This window comes from Desarmillaria tabescens, assembly GCF_030435595.1.
Source record: "Desarmillaria tabescens strain CCBAS 213 chromosome Unknown EV420scaffold_104, whole genome shotgun sequence".
Lineage (NCBI taxonomy): Eukaryota > Fungi > Basidiomycota > Agaricomycetes > Agaricales > Physalacriaceae > Desarmillaria > Desarmillaria tabescens.
This window is the reverse complement of record NW_026848403.1, coordinates 101,683-121,398: the sequence shown is the minus strand read 5'-3', so window position 1 is coordinate 121,398 and position 19,716 is coordinate 101,683. Positions and strand designations below refer to the sequence as shown.

General features: G+C 48.8%; 10 protein-coding genes across 10 annotated transcripts; 4 read left to right on the top strand and 6 right to left on the bottom strand.

The window, feature by feature from the left end:
• Nucleotides 1–392: 392 nt before the first annotated feature.
• EV420DRAFT_1280429 (uncharacterized protein) lies at nt 393–1,047 on the bottom strand (the record flags this gene model as incomplete). The annotated part of the gene is made up of 3 exons (XM_060468206.1): nt 393–658; nt 716–776; nt 832–1,047. 3 exons carry the CDS (start codon nt 1,045–1,047, stop codon nt 393–395), a joined length of 543 nt encoding a protein of 180 aa, XP_060322718.1.
• A 410-nt stretch (nt 1,048–1,457) lies between these two features.
• On the top strand, nt 1,458–2,958 carry EV420DRAFT_1753370 (uncharacterized protein; the record flags this gene model as incomplete). Its single annotated transcript, XM_060480450.1, has 9 exons — nt 1,458–1,609; nt 1,671–1,681; nt 1,738–1,888; nt 1,939–2,009; nt 2,047–2,137; nt 2,388–2,468; nt 2,539–2,558; nt 2,615–2,752; nt 2,815–2,958. Coding segments are annotated over exons 3-9 (603 nt in total), but the record flags the coding sequence as incomplete, so codon positions are not given.
• A 562-nt stretch (nt 2,959–3,520) lies between these two features.
• On the bottom strand, nt 3,521–4,374 carry EV420DRAFT_1651750 (uncharacterized protein; the record flags this gene model as incomplete). The annotated part of the gene is made up of 2 exons (XM_060478586.1): nt 3,521–3,572; nt 4,181–4,374. The coding sequence occupies 2 exons, from the start codon at nt 4,372–4,374 to the stop codon at nt 3,521–3,523; spliced, it is 246 nt and encodes an 81-aa protein (XP_060322716.1).
• Nucleotides 4,375–5,518: 1,144 nt separating this feature from the next.
• EV420DRAFT_1280428 (uncharacterized protein) lies at nt 5,519–6,076 on the bottom strand (the record flags this gene model as incomplete). Its single annotated transcript, XM_060468205.1, has 1 exon — nt 5,519–6,076. The coding sequence occupies one exon, from the start codon at nt 6,074–6,076 to the stop codon at nt 5,519–5,521; it is 558 nt and encodes a 185-aa protein (XP_060322715.1).
• Nucleotides 6,077–7,042, bottom strand: EV420DRAFT_1240426 (uncharacterized protein; the record flags this gene model as incomplete). Its single annotated transcript, XM_060466623.1, has 2 exons — nt 6,077–6,903; nt 6,949–7,042. Coding segments are annotated over 2 exons (921 nt in total), but the record flags the coding sequence as incomplete, so codon positions are not given.
• Nucleotides 7,043–7,048: 6 nt separating this feature from the next.
• Nucleotides 7,049–7,456, bottom strand: EV420DRAFT_1236865 (uncharacterized protein; the record flags this gene model as incomplete). The annotated part of the gene is made up of 1 exon (XM_060466592.1): nt 7,049–7,456. A coding segment is annotated over one exon (408 nt), but the record flags the coding sequence as incomplete, so codon positions are not given.
• Nucleotides 7,457–11,774: 4,318 nt separating this feature from the next.
• Nucleotides 11,775–12,833, top strand: EV420DRAFT_1486931 (uncharacterized protein; the record flags this gene model as incomplete). The annotated part of the gene is made up of 2 exons (XM_060470465.1): nt 11,775–12,645; nt 12,676–12,833. The coding sequence occupies 2 exons, from the start codon at nt 11,775–11,777 to the stop codon at nt 12,831–12,833; spliced, it is 1,029 nt and encodes a 342-aa protein (XP_060322712.1).
• Nucleotides 12,834–13,753: 920 nt separating this feature from the next.
• On the bottom strand, nt 13,754–15,806 carry EV420DRAFT_1587216 (GLE1-like protein-domain-containing protein). Its single transcript, XM_060474839.1, has 4 exons — nt 14,963–15,806; nt 14,765–14,908; nt 14,158–14,710; nt 13,754–14,099 (listed from the first exon to the last, which is right to left on the bottom strand). Exons 1-4 carry the CDS (start codon nt 15,443–15,445, stop codon nt 13,909–13,911), a joined length of 1,371 nt encoding a protein of 456 aa, XP_060322711.1. The 5' UTR covers nt 15,446–15,806; the 3' UTR covers nt 13,754–13,908.
• A 610-nt stretch (nt 15,807–16,416) lies between these two features.
• Nucleotides 16,417–17,112, top strand: EV420DRAFT_1651746 (20S proteasome subunit; the record flags this gene model as incomplete). The annotated part of the gene is made up of 3 exons (XM_060478585.1): nt 16,417–16,567; nt 16,623–16,908; nt 16,965–17,112. The coding sequence occupies 3 exons, from the start codon at nt 16,417–16,419 to the stop codon at nt 17,110–17,112; spliced, it is 585 nt and encodes a 194-aa protein (XP_060322710.1).
• Nucleotides 17,113–18,337: 1,225 nt separating this feature from the next.
• EV420DRAFT_1486928 (Lactonase, 7-bladed beta-propeller-domain-containing protein) lies at nt 18,338–19,673 on the top strand (the record flags this gene model as incomplete). The annotated part of the gene is made up of 4 exons (XM_060470464.1): nt 18,338–18,495; nt 18,549–18,699; nt 18,760–19,030; nt 19,102–19,673. The coding sequence occupies 4 exons, from the start codon at nt 18,338–18,340 to the stop codon at nt 19,671–19,673; spliced, it is 1,152 nt and encodes a 383-aa protein (XP_060322709.1).
• Between the last annotated feature and the right edge of the window lie 43 nt (nt 19,674–19,716).

Sequence of the window (19,716 nt, the reverse complement as noted above, 5' to 3'; positions counted from 1 at the left end):
TACATGAAGGGTCAACATCTAGACGATGTGGAGACAGGGTGGTACAATGGTCCTGTCTCCGGGTGTCAGGCTTTGGCCGGCAGTTGCCAGGATTGCTGATAGAGGATACAGCAGCAGTTTGTGTATGAGGATCAGCCGAAACGAAAGGCGTTATCGGAGGGTGCGAGTGGTTGGGTTCCGAACTGTGTCTCCTTTGTCGCCGATATAGAATAAAGGCAATGACACCCCAAAACATGGCAAGAACCCCAGCAAGAGCGAGTCCAACGATGAAGCCCGTGTTCGGGCTTACTGTGGACGTGTCTGTGGTGGTAGTACCAATATCCGAGTTGTTGTGGTCAGGTTGACCATCGTCGTAGCTTTCAAAGCCAGTGAGCGTTTATGTAGCACAAGTACTAATGATTGACATACGAGTACACGATAGCATCGAAAAGTGTTAATGTTCGCATTGGTGCGCCGACACGTCCGTTCTGGAGTGTGAATCTGTGTTGACCAGGGGGGATAGAAGTATTGGAATACACGGTGTAATTATAATCGTAGCCTAGTTCTCCGGGAGGAGTTTTCACGAATTCGCCAACAAAGTCGCCATCGATGTAGAAGCTCATATCTGAATTCCATGCTGCGGCTCTAGTGAGGATACATATCGCATAGATGGCCGTGCCTAATATATCTAAGTCAGCAAGATTCATTTAGTATTTTATGAGAAAGTGACACTCACCGTTGAATGATGCAGATACGTTGGGTGTCGGATAAGGATTAGTTTCGTTGTCTGCATAATGCTACTTACAGATATAAACGAACGATATCCTGAGCCAATAGACAGAGGGAACTCACTGTGGAATCATGCCATGTTCCGTAGATAGCCTGCGACGCATTAGGTACTGCGGCGCAACCTGGGCACGAACTCCCGCCGACCTCCCAGAGGTCAGAATAAAACAAAGAGGGGCTCTGATCGTCGATAGTAACATTGACGAGCTTTCCATGGACGGCAGTTGACTTCAATAGAAGGATGTAAACGAGACAAGAACACACCGGCAGTGTACAAGGCATTACTTGCGTGCGGTAAGAACGTTGGGAAGATTGTATGTGAACAGTCTATTATAACTCGAACCTAAGTCGCAGGTGGCATGCTGTGAACATCAAAATATCAGATGCGCATCAATAGTGTTTTTGTATCAGAGAGTGATATGTATCTTGCCTATTAGCCGAGTCTGATGGGATTTCAATACAAGAGCGGGAGGGTTTGAAGATGTTAAGTAAACGTCCTCATGCTGAACGATCACGATAGACTAGAGTGAATAGCAATGATAGGTATCATCGCATAGTAATCCCGATACTTTGTACTGCTGCGGAGAGCTTTTAGAAATGATTAATGAACGACTATAGATAGAGGCCTAGTAGGAATGGCGTAGGTGCGGTTCAGGCGGGGCCTGTCGGACCAGGTCCGAGTCACACTGTCACGCTGCTTTCCTTAGCACAAATCCAACTTGCGACTCAAGTACCCTCTTCCATCACTTTAGGATCAGATTCACTTTCTCGCTCAAGCTCTGATTCGAAGGTTTCGTCTGCGCCAGAAGAGCACCCAATTTCGGTTGACCATCACAACTGGGGGGTATGTACCCCTGGCGCAAATCATCTATGCTATTCATCTCCTCAGCTTCGCATTTTCGCAGCCCGGCCAAAGGTACCTTTCGAAATCTTTGACTTTTGGGCAAGACTCATGTATTTCTGCTCTGAAAGGTGTCGGCTGGCGGGATATCCCTCTAGGTGGACCACTCAATTCGGAAAGCCTGCGAAAAAGAATATGAAGCTGGGGCCGGGGCCGGGGCCGCAATGAAGGAGGTGCTCGCAGAATACACGAAATGGCTAGAAGAACATGATGAAGAACTAGGTATGTCTTGATTGATCATATTCAGCTCCATCTAATGCTCAGTTGATTAGGGGGATGGTTCAGGAGCTGCGGAGGAGATGAAGAACCAGACTTGACTCCCAGTGAAAATTCCGTCGAGCCGGTTTGAGCCAAATCAAGCTGCAGAAATTACCATATAGCGTAGTCGAGCCGGATCAAGCGGCGTCATACAAGAAGGCTTTGAACTCCAAACCTTCGCCTCTTCCATTCGCACATCCAAGAATTACCAGAGTAGAATCTCTCTGAATCCGATGATTGACTGAAACGCGCCGAATATCGTGAGCCAAAATTGGCAACTTAAACTTAAACTTAAAGTCAACGGTTCCGTCCACGTGCATGTTATCCAGTGACGTGATTAACGCCTCTCTCTTTTCTACCACCACCATACCCATCGTGTTCGAGCTTGTTCGCCGTCCTCGTTGTCGCTCTACACCCAGATCCTGTATTATCTTGGGATGTGGCTTCGTACTTGCTTTCGTAGCCTCTTACTGTTGGTCTCTCACTGGGCAGCACATGCGAAGACCTGCAGATACGATGCTACAGACTGAAACTGCCGCGCAAGGTGGATATATGCGCCTTGTTTGGACACCCGCATTAGCAATACGTCCTCAGAAGACTGGTTTGAGCTGCAGGATATCTGGATATCTTTGAGGTACGTCTCATTGCGCTCTTGTATGTTTTCTTTTTTCATGTTTAGCATGTGTACAGTCGCTCCATAAGCCGTCTAGGCATCGCTATGGGTGTAGCCATGGTATGTTCTATTCCATATATGCGTGTATTTCTGAGCTCGCTAAGCCAAATCTTATACAGGTCTCGCTTGCCACCATTCCAGCTGGCTTCGACTTCGTGAGTAGCCCTTGAATCATCTTTTCCGTCATTGTAGACTGATTTAACATTTTCTAGTGCAGTCTATTTCGATACTTTTATCTTCACGTTGCGAAATGCGGTTGGGGTATCCGAGCAGGACAGGGCTAGCCGTGGGCAGAACGGAAAGGGTTATGCTACTCAGCGTATGTAGTAGCGATGTGGTTCTATACATATTAATAGCAAAGAAATCGAGCCCTACGAAGCCTAACGGAACCCTATGGTAACGACATACCGAGCTCGAAACAGCTCGATTTGAGCTGGTAAACGGTTCACATTTCGAAGCCATGGCGAGCGGAATAGAGCCCCAGCGATCATTCCCCTGGGCTTGATTTGGCTCAGTGTGGCTCGACCGACTTTTCACTGGGCTTGACTTTTGAAGAACTGTGATGCCTTTCTCTGTTCCATTCAATTGTACATTAATACCACTCCATACACCAATTTAGCATGTACCCCGAGTCTTTGATTCGCTGACGCTCCCTGTGCAAGTGCATTTGCCCAAAGGTGTAGCAGCGGTGTCTCGACGGCGCCCCTGGAGCAGGCTTGCTTGGACCGTATCTTGAGCGGGAGCGCAAAGGGTGGAGATACCGAGGATGTTCAAGCGGTTCAGTGGGCTGATGGGTGTGTCTCTTACCTCTTCTTGTCTTTTCTTCCTTTGCTAACATAGGCGTGCTAAGTTGATGTTGCTGGACGATGCCAAAACGTAACGCCTTTCACAATACCAGCCCACGCTACCTCAGACTCATAACATTACTGTTTTCGTGGGCGCCACGACCCGTAGAAGGGTCGGTTTTGCGGGCGCCTACGTTGATATCAGCAAGTGTTCATCGAATGCTAGCGTTGTTGCATGGTCTAAAAAACCCCCATCTTGCTTGATTGTCGCTGACTTCTTTCTCTCTCTACTTCTGCTGTGCACTTGAAGAGCCCTGGGATATCATCTGGTCGCCTTCATCTGGACAAAATGGAATATACGGCAAGGGATTGTCATATTATTAATTATAAACCAAAGGCTGCTTAATTGTTATTTCTTACGATCAAATTGAAAGCATTTTGAGTCATTTATTTTCTGAGCGGTACGACCCTTGCGATCTGTCTACTGCGGTGTATTCTTCACTTTCAGATGAGCGTGCGTGTATTCAAATCTTAATGTATGGAACCCCGAAAAACCCTGATATTTTGTGTGTACTAGGCACTGAACACCGGTAAATACTAATCCAAAAGAGAAGAATGGAACGAAGGCATTTGTCCTAGGTTCGCGACATTATTGAAAGCGAATAAAACTTGGAACGCCAAATCTCACCTCAACCCTACGATCACGTTCCAATACCATCTCTCGATTGCCAGTGCATTTACTCACTGAAAGTCAAACAGTCAGCGCTAGGACGCTCAAGAAAATGAAAGTTCACTCACAGGAGGGAGAGGGTGATGTCACCGTTGACCTTGGCCTGGATGGCGATCTCCACCTCGAGGTTCAGGTCCAAACGGAGCTTCAATGCTTCCTTGGGTGCGACGGCGCCCTTGTTAGAGCGTCCGACGAGTTGTCCGCCAGCGACGGAGGAGGTTTCAGCAGAAGAGAATTTGGTAGCAGTTTCGGGGGCGGACATGTTGGTGCTGAGGATGCTGGTAGAAATTCTAAGTCTTTTATATGCTTGGGAGAGGGTACGGGCAACGTTATGTTCGCTGTCCGTTTCCCGGATGCATGATCATAACGGCTGCCTGGATGGCCTCGAAGGTGAAGAAGCTTTCTGCGCCTACCAATCCTATCTCGTAATCGACTCTTCCCGCGGGAGAAGGTGATTCATGGACGCTGATAGGATGGTGTCGGATGAACATGAACGAGTCAGTTTCTCACCGTGCCGCGGTAAAATTGTACGGTGGGTGATTGTGGGTCCAGGCTGACCGTGAGAATGATGACTCCAATTTCTTGTCGCAGCATCCTTCATTATTTCCCACCACTCGCAGTCTTTTCCCTCTCGCCACCGGTGGCTTCGGCCGTGCCCGATTGTTGTCAATTCTCACAGAACACGAGTAAACGCCTTGACTACCAGGAAATATTCCGGAAGATGTCAAGCAGCCCTGAGTCTGGATCAGACTTTTTTTTTCGCAGAAGCGTGATGAGAGAGATGTTCCCTACGCCTAGAAGATTCAGATTTTCGACTCGTGAGCCTTAGTTTTGCCTTGAGGCTTGTAAAATTTCAATGGTTTCTTCTAGTTACGACACCGCTTTTCTCGTAAAGGGAAAGGCTCTGAATTTATCAACGCCACTATGCTCACGCGCTTGTGTCTTCTTACGATGCGTCGGCGGCGATGGAGTTTCGGACAAATTGCGTGATCACAGAGTTGGCGGTTTCGTGGTCCCCGGTGAAGACGAGTATGAATAACGCGCTTTCATGGTACCGAATCTAGTTGGTCATGGTCTAACACCTACATCTGCAGTGCTTACGATTACCATGATAGGGTGATGCTTCCATCGTGTACAGAAACCACTACTTCACGTTCTTGTCATTGGAAGATTCCGGCGTTGATGAATAGAACCACCATGGAATAGATCTATAACTAGACCGATAGCGGAGGCTTTTCTCCAACATCGACGCCAAAGTCGGGTCAGCAGTTAAACTCATTGGATGCGGCTTACTTATCTTCATCGTCCATCTGCATGCAATCCAGGGATCGTCAGTAAACCAAATGCCAGCATTCACGAGGAACATATCCATGCACGTATTATCTAGCGAGCCAACCCAGAAGAAATCATTTCTTCTTATCAGAAGGGATTCCAACGCATATCGTCCCCGAACGGACCGTCTGCGCTAGGACATACGGCGGGACGTTACACATCCCAACCTTCCTCACGAACTCATGCAGCTCCTCCTTGCGGTCTACCAACATGGAAGTCACCCCGCTACCATGGATTGCAAGTATGATCATTGCGTTCGGTATGTCAGTCACCAAGACCTTGACCATGACGCGGCTATTCAGATCCACCAGGGTCCCGTTGCTCGGCTTTTCATCAGAGAAGCTCCAGCTCGGTATGAGCTGACGTTTCCCCCATGTGATAAGCTTTGCCAGCTTCGGGTCTTGCTCACCAAGGCGCTGCTGAGGCGCGCGTCCCCAAACTTTGTCGCTGAGGAATATCCATCCATCCCGCTGCAGATAAATTGTTCCGACTAGCATTTCCAAGATAGCGAATGAGATAGAGCCGAGCCAAATGATCTCAATGCCAAGAAATGGGTCGCTCCTTCCTTTAGACAACCCGATGGACCAAACCAGAACAAGGATGCCCACTGACAACCCTGCTAGTCCAGTCATGTCCTCGTTGGTGTATAGTCCGAACGAATCTCTTTCCAAAGAGGCTCGCAACCCTATCGTTTGGCTGCCAATGATGCTGAGAGGTGTCTTAATTCCCGATCTGTCGGGAACTCCCACTGGAAACGCGTGAACAACCGGTTCCAACCTTTCATTCCCCGCAACAGGCTCAATAGGAGGACCCAGCCAACTGCCATCCCCCAATCGACACACCGCTGCCAAACTCGCTGCGTTGTAAAATCCTTGGTTCAACTCCAGCAACCACGCAAGGTCTGCCCACCCATCTTCTCCTTTCAGGTCCTCAAGTCGCGCGCGGCGGGGTAGTAGCCCATTCAGTGCCCTCCCGAGCATGTTTTCTTCATACCCGCCTTGACGATTTCGAATGATGGCTTCGACTACGAGGGCGTGAATGGCATTCTGCCATGCAACGGAGCCGGCATTGGCAGAGTGCTGCATGATGGCGTACAAGTGCCAGCGGTTCCCCAATGCGGCCTTGCTCTGCATACGTTCACGGAATACGCGAGCAGGCTCTCGGTATGCAAGCGTTGTCAGTGCATGCGGGTGGTTCTCGTCTTTCTGCCGCGTGAGACGAATGACAGCCGCGGCATGTAGTATCTCGCCGATCGTGAAGAGACGGGTGCCCCAAATACACGAAATAGAGCTATGATCGCAGCCCTCTTCATGGCAGAAGACGGCAACCTGAGACGCATTGCGGAAAATATCGGGAAGACGTCCGAGTTCTTTGGACCGTTCTGGGGTATCGTCTGGCAGGTGTTCGTCGGACAGGCAAAATTCGTCGAGCCAGATATACTCGGTGCGGTTACCAGCGTCTCGAGTCGCAGAACAGTATTCGATGAGAAGCCGTTCAGCGATACGCTTTCGGTCCTTTAAGGAGAAAGCGCGTTTCTCAGTGGGCGGGTCCTGCACTTTCAAACCGGCTTCTCTGAACAAAACATTTGCACTCTCCATGGGATAGCTCAGTGCTGTGTATCCCTTGTTTCTGATCTCCTCCGACCAGCAGACCTGCGTCACCAGTGCGATGGTGCCGTCTACGATCTCAACCATTAACAACCACTGCGGAGTAAAGCCAGTGGGGGCGTATACACCGGATCCGCCGCCTGGAGCGGTGGTTAATACTGCGTCAGGTGTAGACGTCAGTTCAAAGGCCCAAGATGAGCTGGCGAAGTTTGATATCTGCACGTAGACTGAATGTGGGATATAGATGTAAATGGGAGCCAGAATAATGAGAACGATGATACGGAGTGTTTGGGCGAGGACATGAAAAGTGTCGGTGCTTCGCCGTGAAAACCAGCATGGAGCTATGACACCGGGGTCTTCGATGAAGAGACGCTGAACTCGAACACGGGAGAGGGCTGAAAAGGGGGTGTACACTAAAGCACATGCTTTTATGAACCAGCTGGGCAGAGGCTTGTCGTAGGCGCCCAGATACGTCACATATATTGCAAAGGGGAAAACAAAAGGACGCCCTCGACATCGGTTCAGAACTGCTTGCCCATTGAAAGGAAGTAAGGTATCGCTCACAAGGTATTTCGAAGACACTGAAGACTAGCCCAAGGACGGGTGTCAATGCCACGATGTTTCCGATGACCAACCCTCTGATTGCGGCAGGCCGTACCATTGTTGATTTGTTCTGTCTGGCAGACGGAATGAGAAGGAGAAGGGCTATAAGAGTAGGGTGAGCTCACTCTACAGTATGCAGGGATCACGCTGAAAGTGAGTGTTGAGTACAGAGAAGGCCTCGTGTAGTACGGAGTACGATTTTAAGCGCCCACAGAGCTTCGATTCCAAGGCATTGAATTGAACTAATCGTATCAATCAAACACACCCCAGCCACTGATCCAATTATGCGCCAAAGCCATCCATGCAGTCACATACGAATGCGAGACAGGACGTGTGTTATAAAGACGATTGAAAGACAGCGAAGTCTACGGTTCAAAGCAGTGTTTTACATCCTCGCAAAGATTGGAAATTTGGACGTCACATGTGGAGGAGCAAGTGGTTCTGAAGGCGTCCCAAGCAGATGGGCGAAAGAGCAACTATTTAGATGTATCTCGTTCGAAATATTGGCAGTAATCGGGGGCGTTCGAAATTGAATGTTGAAAGTTCACCTTGCATGGCGGTCGTTGGTAAGTGTGGCCAAATTTGTCAAATCTCGGGGATTTCCGGTGGCAATCAAGGCCCGTCACTATTGCATTTTCCGTCTTGATTGCATGCTCACTGGGTGTCTACTGGTGTCTGGGACTTTCCTTTCTTCACATATAATACCTCTCGCACGGTATTCGCATTTAGAATTGCCAGAGATTATACTGAAGGTTCTCCGATCTCGTTCTCACTCTAACAAAGCCTTGCGCGCTCTGATCCCTCGTTATTATTCTCTTTGAACACGAAGCAAGCTCTTATACGCTATCTGATCACTGTGATGCCAATGCTAGCTTCTCTAACGAAACACGGAATTTGGGCAAATGAACAACGACTGTGGCTCTGGTTTATTTTTGAACGCTTCATGAATGACTCCTTCAAAAAAAGAATAACAGTGATATTTCTACAGCATCGACAGAGAGATCCAGTATGTCCCGGGACACTATGCAGTGCAATTTCCTGTTTGAAGTATTATTAACCCCAAGACGTCGCTTGCCAGCGCGAATCCATTTACATAAACGAATCTACGACAATAAGACTGGGGCGACACTGCATATACTCAGCTCTCTATTGGTGTATTGGCGAAGCGTGCTGGCACGGACGTCACAGGCTGGGTTCGAATCCCAGCCAGAGAGATCGCAGCGTACACCCTCCCGAATACGGGAGGGTGTATCCTGCGCAATTCTTTTTCTTTCTCATCTCAGTACTAAACTGAACCTAGGAACTTTATTCATTCATCCATCTCTAGGCATTGCTCTTCATCCAGGATTGTTCATTTGATGTCCCTTGATATGTCTACCGTTTACAGAGGATCGTCTCTCCTTCAAGTTCAGAAACTCTACGACTCGACAGTCGATTATCTCTGGTGTTAGTCGTTGAGCATTCATTCTTCATTTATTTGACCCTAATCACAGACTTCTCAGCGTTCAAATTATAGGGCTACATGGCCTGCATCCGCTCGAGAATCATCGTTTGTTGAAGAGACGTACGTTTTCGTTGTAGAGCAGTGTGGAACATAACATGATATTGACATCCAGCTTACCAGTTAGAGTCGTTCAATTAAATCAAAGCATAGCTCCAGGATGGATGGCACTCGCTATTCAACAATTGAAAGCGCGTTTGCTCGCAGGCGGTGAAGCCATCACGTAAACGAATTTGCGGTAATGTCAAGCTAGTTTCCCTAGACCCATTCAGCTCTCTGTTGGCATATCGGCGAAGCGCGTTAACGGGCTTTAAAGGCTGGGTTCGATTCCCAGCTAGAGAGATCGCAGGGCACACCTCAAAAATGGTAAGCACTGCGCTGTGAATTTTTTGGCTTCTCAGACAGCCCTTGCAATAGTAAATTTTCCTTGCGAGTTTGAGTACAACTATTCCAGTTGACTTTGAGTGACTACTCATGATCTGACCACATTGGTACACGGCAGATTGATCTTTCATTTGGGCGTGCGTATATTCAGGATCTCGCTGTATGAACCCTAAAAACCCTGATATTTCGTATGTACTAAGCATTGAACACCAGTAAATACTAATCATATGGATGCAAGGAAGATGGAACGAAGGTACAAAAGATGGGTTGTCCTGGCTTCACATCAGATCCTGAAAACGAACGGGACTCTGAACGACAAATCTCACCTCAACCCGAGGGTCACATTCCAATACTATCTCTCTGATGCGAGCGCGTTTACTCACTGAAAATAGAACGGTCAGCACCAGGACGCTCGAGATAAAAGGTCACTTACAGGAGGGAGAGGGTGATGTCGCCGTTGACCTTGGCCTGGATGGCGATCTCCACCTCGAGGTTCAGGTCCAAACGGAGCTTCAAAGTTTCCTTGAGTGCGACGGCGCTCTTGTTGGAGCGACCGACGAGCTGTCCACCAGCGACGGAGGAGGTTTCAGCAGAAGAGAATTTGGTAGCAGTTTCGGGGGCGGACATGTTGGTGCTGAGGATGCTGGTAGAAATTCTAAGTCTTTTATATGCTTGGGAGAGGGTACGGGCAACGTTGTGTTCGCTGTCAGTTTGCCGGATGCATGATTATCATAGCAACGGCGTACGTCCTCAGGCTCTATCATCGGTCTCGAAGACGAAGAAAATTTCTACGTCTAACATTTCATAATACACGTGTAGAACAGTGTCTTCCTCGAACGCTATTGGTGACTCGATATTCTTCTGAAATTTGGGAGGAGGAGGTGCAAGACGCGCCCGACAGTCGTGCCATGATAGTAGATGCTTATGGGTCCCACTTGACTCTTTCAAACCGGCACAAACCGGTACATATTCTGATCGTGGGATTCGAACGTCAGTTTCAAATTTTCCACTACTCCTGCTCACGGCTGTTTTCCTCATCTCTTTACCAATGCCTGAGAGATGCTCACTACTTGCTCGTGCTGTCAGTAGCCGCCACTCATGCCTCGTGAATCCTGCCAAGCACCTTGACTACCTATAAAAATTTCGGACGGTGTCAAACAGCCTTGGGGTCTGGAAGCAACGCTTCTCGTCATTTGGAGTTCTTTTCGCAGAATCAGAAGATAATCAATGTCAACTTTGCGACCAGGAAGGCGAAAATATCTTTGAACTCTGGTCTCCAGGGGTGACTTCTTGTTTCGAGCATATCCGAGGCTTGCTGATCGTTTTATAACAGCGACCTTGCCATTGTCGCATTTTTCGCCATGGAACAAGGAGGAAGTTGGTACTTCTTCCCTGACCGAGAGGGCTGACCGCGATGGTGGAAGTCTGGATGTAGAAAAACCTTTGGTTTCGGTACGTCGGCTTCCCCTTTTCTCGTGAACGTTGTTCGCAACTAAGGTGAACTCAAGTACCTCTCGTTTTCACGCAACCCAGTCCTATGAACTATGCAAAACTCGCTCTGATGCTGGTCCCAAGTTCATGCTGGAAACGGAGCAGGACCGTCTGAGCTTTCGAAGGATTGAACGGAAGCTTCATTGCTGCGATTCCCGGTGGCTGAATCAAGCTCATTTGAGAGAATTTTCCATTTGGAGATGTGTATCTCTGCACTCACTCGATTTGGCTTGATTTGCAGGAACGATAGTAGATACCTTGGTTCACTGGCGGATAAGGATTAACCGAATGAAACCATTCTTCGAACATCCGCCGGTGGCCACTCGTTCAAGCGAGTTACGGGCCCACATTTTCAAACGGCGTCAACAACAGTGAACATTGGCCCCTCTTGCATGGTCCTTTGTCTTTTCATTGACCGGTCCTTTGTATATCAGGGTCGACGTAAGACCATTGTGTATGCAAAAGGCTGATTGTACCATGAATCCGGTAACGACATCTTGTCTTGTCGTGATTCAATTAAATATATTTCATTTCAACAGTGCCACCTGCTATTTCGAACAATGAAGGCACAAAATGGCTCGCGAAGTTTCCAAATCCCCTTAACAAGCTCTGAACATATATAAAGCATACCTGCATAGGTTGGGACCATTCATAGATTTTTCCTTTTCTCCCTTGTACGTGCTAACCGCTAACCACTCACTTTTTTTCTTCCCAGCCTCCCTCTCCCTCTCCCTCTCATCTCCCATGCCTGTACAGACTCGTTCCGATGCCACACGTACATTTGCTGAGGCGTACCAAGGCCTTCGTCGCTCAAGCCGCATTGGTCCTCATATTGATTCCCGGTTTTATGAGCCACGCACGCGCAAATTCAACTCATCGAGGAGAAAAAGAAAACGTTTTTTGAAGCCCATCAAAGTGACCAAGAAGGTTAAAGATGAAGGCGACGACGATCCCTCTAGCACCCCCTCTTCTTCGGCCCCTTCCGCAAAGAGACTATTCTCTTCTAGTGTGGCTTCTGCTGTGTCTCTAGGACCTGTATCGGCCGGCAAGGAAGCAACCATTCCCGCAAGCGATGCAGGGCCCAAGAATGTGGCCAATCGACAGTCCATCCAGTCTACTTCGTCTAGGAATCCCATCCTCGCTCGCTCATCTACTCAGGTCACCAGGAACAACTTGGCAGGAGCACAGTCTATGGAACAAGAGGCTCCAGTATTTGAGGAGGCCTTTCAGACTCTGAATCTGTTCGAGCGACGTCAGAGCAGGAACAAGATGGCCCACAACACCGACAAGGGCAAGATGAAAAACATGCGCGTTTCGTTGGATGCCAAGAGGGAGAAGCCTCGCAAGCGGGTTCGGGCACGCAGCCAGTCGGTGATCGCCATGCAGTTGGGTATGGGTCTGGGACCCTTGCCGCACACGCCTACCGGTAGTCGCCAGAACACGCCTACTCTAGTCGATTTGTTCGCTGGGCCGCCGATGAGGGAGAATACGCCGGTGCTTGGTCCAGTGGCGGGTCCGTCGACGCAACCTGGGGCACTTGACTGGAGGGAATTGACACCCGACGTTCCTACGCGCGAAAACACTCCCCAATCATTCCATGCTGGTCCCATAGCGGGTCCGTCGATGCACGATGGGGCGCTTTAAGACTGGAAGGAGTTGACGCCTGTTCCTACGCGTCAAAACACGCCTCAAGTCGAGGCTGGTCCGTCAGCTCCACCTGGATCGCGAGAAAAACCCTTCAAGTTGGACCTAATTGAAGAGGAACCAATGGATATCGACGTCGAGTTTGACTCATCCAAGTAACTATGCCGATGGGACGATAGTTTATGGACATTTTTTAGTGTGAATCTCCGTAGGCAGGTCCTACTCCGCGTAGACATCGCCGTTCTTTTCTTTATTACTACTCTTACTACTCTTACTCGCTATTTATCTACCAAGAATGTTTACTTCTTGTATCGTTCTATAGAATTCCAATCTCGAGGCATGGTATCGACCAAAGTGCTGATAGCCGCCCTTAGGCGCCCCGCATCTTCCTAACGTAAAATAGTCGATAGTGATTGCCTAAAGTGGGGAAATTTATGGGCGACTAAACTAGTCGTTAAGTCACGAATCAAGGGCTGACTTGTGATTCGAACTTCAAGTTATTGAGATATCCACATTTGCTTGTAACGAGAATTGGGCGAGACTGTCACGGTACTACTACCCCTTCATTTGCCAAGTCCCCTTGTGAGACGAACTCATGCTCAATGAAATGAACTTCTTGCTAGCTTTAACCACGCACTTCTATGCTTTGAACCTTGTAAATAGAGGGGACGACCCTCAACAGAGCTATCTGGGGTGGTTCCATATTTAAATCAAGAACACACCGCGGAATGCTGTATACCACCTACTACAGCGCCCTCAGGCAGTACGCTATCTTCGTTTCACCCTCCTTGGTTGGCACCATAAGTACAAGGGTCAATCTAACGTCTTCATTCATGCCACTCCAACTGCATTCAGAATCATATGGGCCACAGGCGCTTTTGCGTTAAACTTGCGTCAGATGGTCGTCACTCGGGCCACTGTAATCAGCACGCCATCGCTTCCATTTCCTAGGGTATGATTGTGGATACAAGCTATAGATAGGGCAACAGCTTCAGAGGTCCTTTTTCAAGACGATTCGGGAAGTTCTAATAGACGCTCTTTGTCAATGTGACCCAGGGAGCTTTTGACGTCTAGAATGTTAAGCTCAAAGAGGACGTTATATCCGTCGTCGCTATGCACATATTGAGTTCACGATGGACTAGATTACACAAATCTAAATATATCTGAACAGCACCGTGAAATGGCAGTCAGACACCCTCAAAGGAGGGGTCCAGTGATAGAGCTCAGCTCGTACCTATGACCCCATAATTCGCTCCACTTCTAGTAAGACTCTCGCTCTTGCGGCAGAACCTTCCGTAGTACTACCCCCAATCTTCTTGCCATCGCCCATCCCCGTGGTACTGCCTTCATGGATAAGCGCCAACATTTTCACAAACTGCTGACCCCACATATCCTTAGCATCGGATCCGAGAACAGACAAGCCAGCTGCCATTATACCAATAAGTTTAGTCAGTAGGCGGAGTGAAAGCACCGAGATACGTACTAGCCAAAAGCTCCGCTCCCACTGCCCGTTCCAGCATAGCCCGTCCTCCGCCGTCTGAGCCAAGGAGCCTAGCGATCCACACCCAAAACATCGGCGTCCGCCACATGGGCCCATTCAACGGGCCCTTTTGTGGTTGAATCGCCAGTACACCAAAGTATACTCTCATAACCCCGTTTAGTCGCAAAATGTACATTTCCTCAGTCTCCCACACAAGATCGCCGTTGTCGGCTGTCTGCTGCCGATATCCCATCGCTTTCTTCTCGACCACGTTGCTCCATGGTTTCCCATCCCAGTCGCGATCACCGATGAGAGTAGGCACAGCCCATCCCCCAGTCCGAGCCACAATTCGCGCCCAGAAGACCTGGTTAAAACCGTCGAGTTTCTCAAGGAGGTTGAACGCGACTTTAGATAGTGGATAAGCGGATTTCTTCTCAGCCGTCACTTCGGTTTCAGCCTGGAGAATGATGGCCTTGGCGAGAGTGGATAAAAGAGCGGCGTAGATGACAGGATGATGTCCTTGTGGAGGTAGCATAATTTGGACGAGCTGTGTTGTCTATGATATCCCCTTAGCGGATTTAGGACACGGGATGTACATACTGAAACCTACAATGCGGTTAATAGTAGCCTCATCATGCGTTAACTGTCCCATCTTGGGGGTAATTTGACGACGAAAGGTACCCCATGTCGATTTCATCTCCGCTGAGTTCCCGTGCTTGTTCTTAACCACAGAAAGCACTTCGGCCTTGAGCGCCTAACAAAATCATAGAACAGTCAGCTGAAAACCGAACACCGGAGAACGTCTCACCTGTAGAGTCTTCCTGGCCTCGCGCCAATCATGGTCTGCAGTACTCATGCCCAATTGTTCTCTCGTCCCTTTCTGTGCCTCGAGTTTTTCTTGCCTAGCCTTCTTCTCGGCCTCTACTCTTTCCGTTTCCTCCCTCTCCTTCTGCTCTTCTTCCTCCTTTTTCCTCTTCTCAGCCTCCTCCTCTTGACGCTTCTTCTCCTCGTCTGCACGTTTCTTCTCCTCTTCCAACTGTCGTTTCAGCTCGGCCTCTTTAATCTTTCTCTGCTCCTCATCACGTATACGCTGTTCTTCCTCCAATTTCTTCTTGACTTTCCCAGCGTCTAGAGCAATTGCCGCATCTATGCGTTTCCACAATGTATCCTGTCGTTCTTTCCACTGTTGACGCATTACAGCTTCTTTTTGCTGATGTCTAGACCACAATTCGGACAGTTTCGCATCAACGGCGCGCTGTTCCTCCGCGTGTTTCGCCTGGAGTAGTTCCATTTGTTGTCGTTTGGCACTGTCTTGAGCATCGTGAAGGAGTGACTGGGAAGTGGTGTGATTTTTCCGGGCTGCTCGCTATTATAGTTTAGCTAGGTCATCTTGCAACGGAACTGGATACGTACGAAAGATTCTCGCCGAACGTTTCTTTCCCAATCTTCATAAGGGTCATTATGTCGAGCCCGTAATCGTATAGACGCCAGGGCTTCTTCCATCTGTCGCTGTTCTGATTCTGACAGGGCCTTCGACGGCGACTTTGGAGTGACATGAGTAGATATCAAAGATGATCTATGCCGACTTTCTTCAAAGAAGATAACACAAAGACATGACAACAGACTCACGAAGTGGGGCGGGCACGAGGTGGAAATTTCTTTTGACTCCGATGGCGCCATTGGGGGGAGAGTTCGTTGTCGGATGCAGATGAATCAGAATCCTCTTCAGAACTTGATATCGAAGATGTTTCGTCGCTGTCGTCATCTTCGTAAACGTCGTCCACAACGTGGTGCAGTCCAAAGGTGGAAGGAGACGTCCTTGTTCTTCTCTTGAGCAGTTATACCATGCATACAAAATGCACATACCTTTCCCTCACTGGAGAGGGCGACACGGAGCGGGGGACTCCAAATCTCATGAGTGCTTCTAAGAACCTCAATATCTCATTAATGAGCTTGCCACTGCCTAGGCGAGACTCTGCTAGTGGATTGTAGACAGAAGTTTTCTACAAGGCCAACAAAGTGATTCGAAAAGGAATACCAGGAAAATGGAGAAGGTATATTGCAGGTCGTGGTGGTTGGACTTCAAGATTTCGGGATTCAAATGTCATGTTCTCGTTTCGGTGGTTTCGGTCACGTTATTGTCACACGGCGATGCGGTCCGGTCTCTTAGACCAATTTGGGAAAGTGTTCTGTCACGTCACCCCCTTGACGCGTACGCCCTCCCATTGCAGAACTTACTACCCACCACCAATTGCTCTTGCCATGGAGAACTTATTCGCTATCACCGGGAAAGGATATGTTATCGTTGCTGCAGACACGACATCTGCACGCTCCATCGTCAAAATGAAGGTCGACGAGGACAAAATCAAAGTCCTCAGTCCCCATTTACTCATGGCGTATTCTGGTGAACCAGGTTTGTAACTCGTTCGTTTTGCTGGCGGATATATCCTTACAGATATATTGTATAGGTGACACTATTCAATTCTCTGAATATGTCGAACGCAACATTCGTCTTTTCCAAATACGCAATACATACCCTCTAGGCCCTTCAGCAGCTGCGTCATGGATTCGGAGATCTGTGGCAGAGTCTCTGCGTTCGCGAAAACCGTACGCCGTCAACCTGCTACTTGGAGGGTATGATACTACCAAGCATGAACCTCATCTGTACTGGGTGGATTATCTTGGAACAATGACGGAGGTGCCGTTTGCCGCTCATGGTTATGGAAGTTACTTTGTACTAAGTTTATTGGACCGGTGAGGTGGCTGTTATTGTGTTGTGAACCTTCGGCTTATTCGGATCGTACGTATAGGTACCATAATCCTGAGGCGTCGCTGGAAGAAGGACTCGCGACCCTCAAGCGATGCATCGCCGAAGTGGCGAAGCGTGTGGTTGTCAGTCCCGGGCAATACAAAGTCAAGATTGTAGACAAGGATGGCTCGAGGGAGGTAGAGATTTGAATGAGAAGCATTGTCGCTGTACGTGGAGGGCAGGCTTTGACTGCTGTAAGGGTATAATAATCATGCAATGTGACCGTATCTTTCTCATTGAATGCTCACCTGGCCATTTCCGCCAGAACGTGTTTTCGGCGACGACAAACACCGATTTTCACGAGAAACAAGAAACTTGCACCTTCCACAGGCACGCAAATGTTTCTGTTCGCATGTCTTTCGTCTCAGCGGCACTCTCACACCAATGCTACGGCTGATTATTGACAACATGTTTCTCACCTTAATTGAATTACTACAGCTGGGCTTTGGTGATTGATATTGCCTAGGGTCTGTTCGGGTACTGCCCGATATTTATCGCATGAAATGCGGGTCAAATCTGGCGAATGTCAACTGCCGCTGGGTTCGAATGTGACATGATGCTTGCGTTATTGATTGTTGAAGCTAGGTAAGATTTGGAGTCATGGAGTAATCACTCCAGTGAAACCCGAAGATCCCTCGCGACTCCTGATGCAATGCCAGGCGCTGGCCATCTCGGCTTACTAGGTGAGAATGCGCTATGCTGTGTGTTGGAAAACGGGGTATCGGTTCGTTCCCAGTGTCACATGCGCGGTAGCAAGCCAATAGTATTGCGCTTGGCTGAGCTCTGCAAACGCATGAGGATCTACTCTACAGTACCTACTTTTATACTAAATGTACTTTTACTAGAATGTTCCACGCTTGTCCTACGACTTCTACCTTAATAAGCAGACTCGGCATGATGCCGGATTGCCAAATCCCAACACTGTGTGCCCCTCCTCATTTTCCACTGTGTTGTGCTAAGAAATCCAATTACCGTTTATGGTCACCGATTATCCGCCTCCACCACCGCCATCATGATAAGGACGCCACTCCATCCATCCTAACTGATGACCACCCAACGCTGCTACTGATGAGTGTAGCGCCTATCTCAGAGGCATAATCATGTCTCTGCGAAGGTACAGGATGGTCTCAGCTCGGCTTTGTCGGAGCAATGGCAGTAGGGCAACCGCCATCAAGACAATGACCAAAACAACAATACTTAACGATTGTTGAGCAATGGGGTGCTTGAATGCGATGCTCTATGCTTATAAAAGATGGTGGTGGGTCTTGGCAATGATCGTTTACTTTGAACTTGAACCCCCCCCAACTTACAGGTCTAGCGCCCTCTTCTCATTTCTTTCCTTAAACATTCGCTCTTTCTGGTGCAATTTTGCCAATGGTCAACTACACTATCCTTGCTGGAGGTTTCTCCTCCGCGATTGCCACATTTTTCTTTGACGCCGGCGCCAAGTCTCTTACCCTGACGCAGCAGAGTCCGTCAGGAGAAAACCCATCATGGATTGCTCAGCATCCTAATAACAGCCTCATAATATAGTACGTCCCGTCTATCGCTCAGCTGACCATGTCTTGATCTTCTTTTCATCTAGTGCGGTTAATGAAATACAGCCCGTAGGGAACTTGCAGTCTTTTACTGTTGGTGACACAGGGGTTCTATCACTGGTGGATACCGTGTCTACAGGCGGCAATGGGCCTACTTTCACCAATCCGCTTTCGACGGGAGAAGTAACAGGCATGAATGTAAGCCACCTGTTTGCTATTGACCAGGTCCACATCTAAAGGCTGTGGTGATATATCCAGTTTGGATCTCCTAATTGTTCCTTCGTTGCCACCGTCGCCGATGATCCCCTTCACTTCGAAAAGGATTCCCCGATAATTGACTTCCCCGTGGGCCCCAACGCACCGTCTAACCCTCACATGTCACTTGAACACAACGGAGAAGTCTTCGTTCCAGACTTGGGCGCAGACAAAATCTGGAGAATCGTAAATGACGGTGCTCCCGGCAAGTTCAGAGTCCAGGGCCAAATAGATATCGATGCAGGTGCTGGACCACGGCACATTGCTATTCACGGTACGTCTCGAACCCCACTCGTTCCCTCCGTCCCCGGAACTACAATCTGATGAAAAGGCTGTGTCTTCCAGATGACATTCTTTTCACGGTGCATGAAAAAACCTCCACGTTGACTGCTCAACGTATACCCGAGGCGCCTAACGGTACAACCCTGCCTCTTCTTGCTAATGTTTCTGTTGTACCGGCCAATCCCCTCGAAGGAACCTCCTTCGCCGCGGCTGAGATCCTCATCTCCACTCCGACTGAACGTTTTCCATCGCCACTAATATACGTGAGTAACCGCAATATCGGAACGACGATCGATCCTGCGGGCGATACAATCGCAATCTTCCAGTTCAATAACGAAACAAGTTCTATTTCAACGTGTACGGAGAGTACCAAACGGCGGATGAAGCGCGTAAACAGGATCACAAAGCGGAGCATAGAACCTCTGGAGCTGTTGGCCCAGGTACCCACCGGATTACAACAGATCCGGAGCATGAGCCTCGGCAAAGTCGAAGATGGTGGGGACGAATTTATCGTCGCGGGCGCTAATACTGTTGGTGGTGTCGTCGTTTTGCAACGAGTGGACGAAGGCCGTAATTTGGTGGAAGTGGCCCGGAATGAAGACATTGCAAACCGAACGAGTTTCATTTTCCTTTGATGTTCCTTAGAAGTTCTTAAGGAGCTTTCATTTGTAGCCCTTG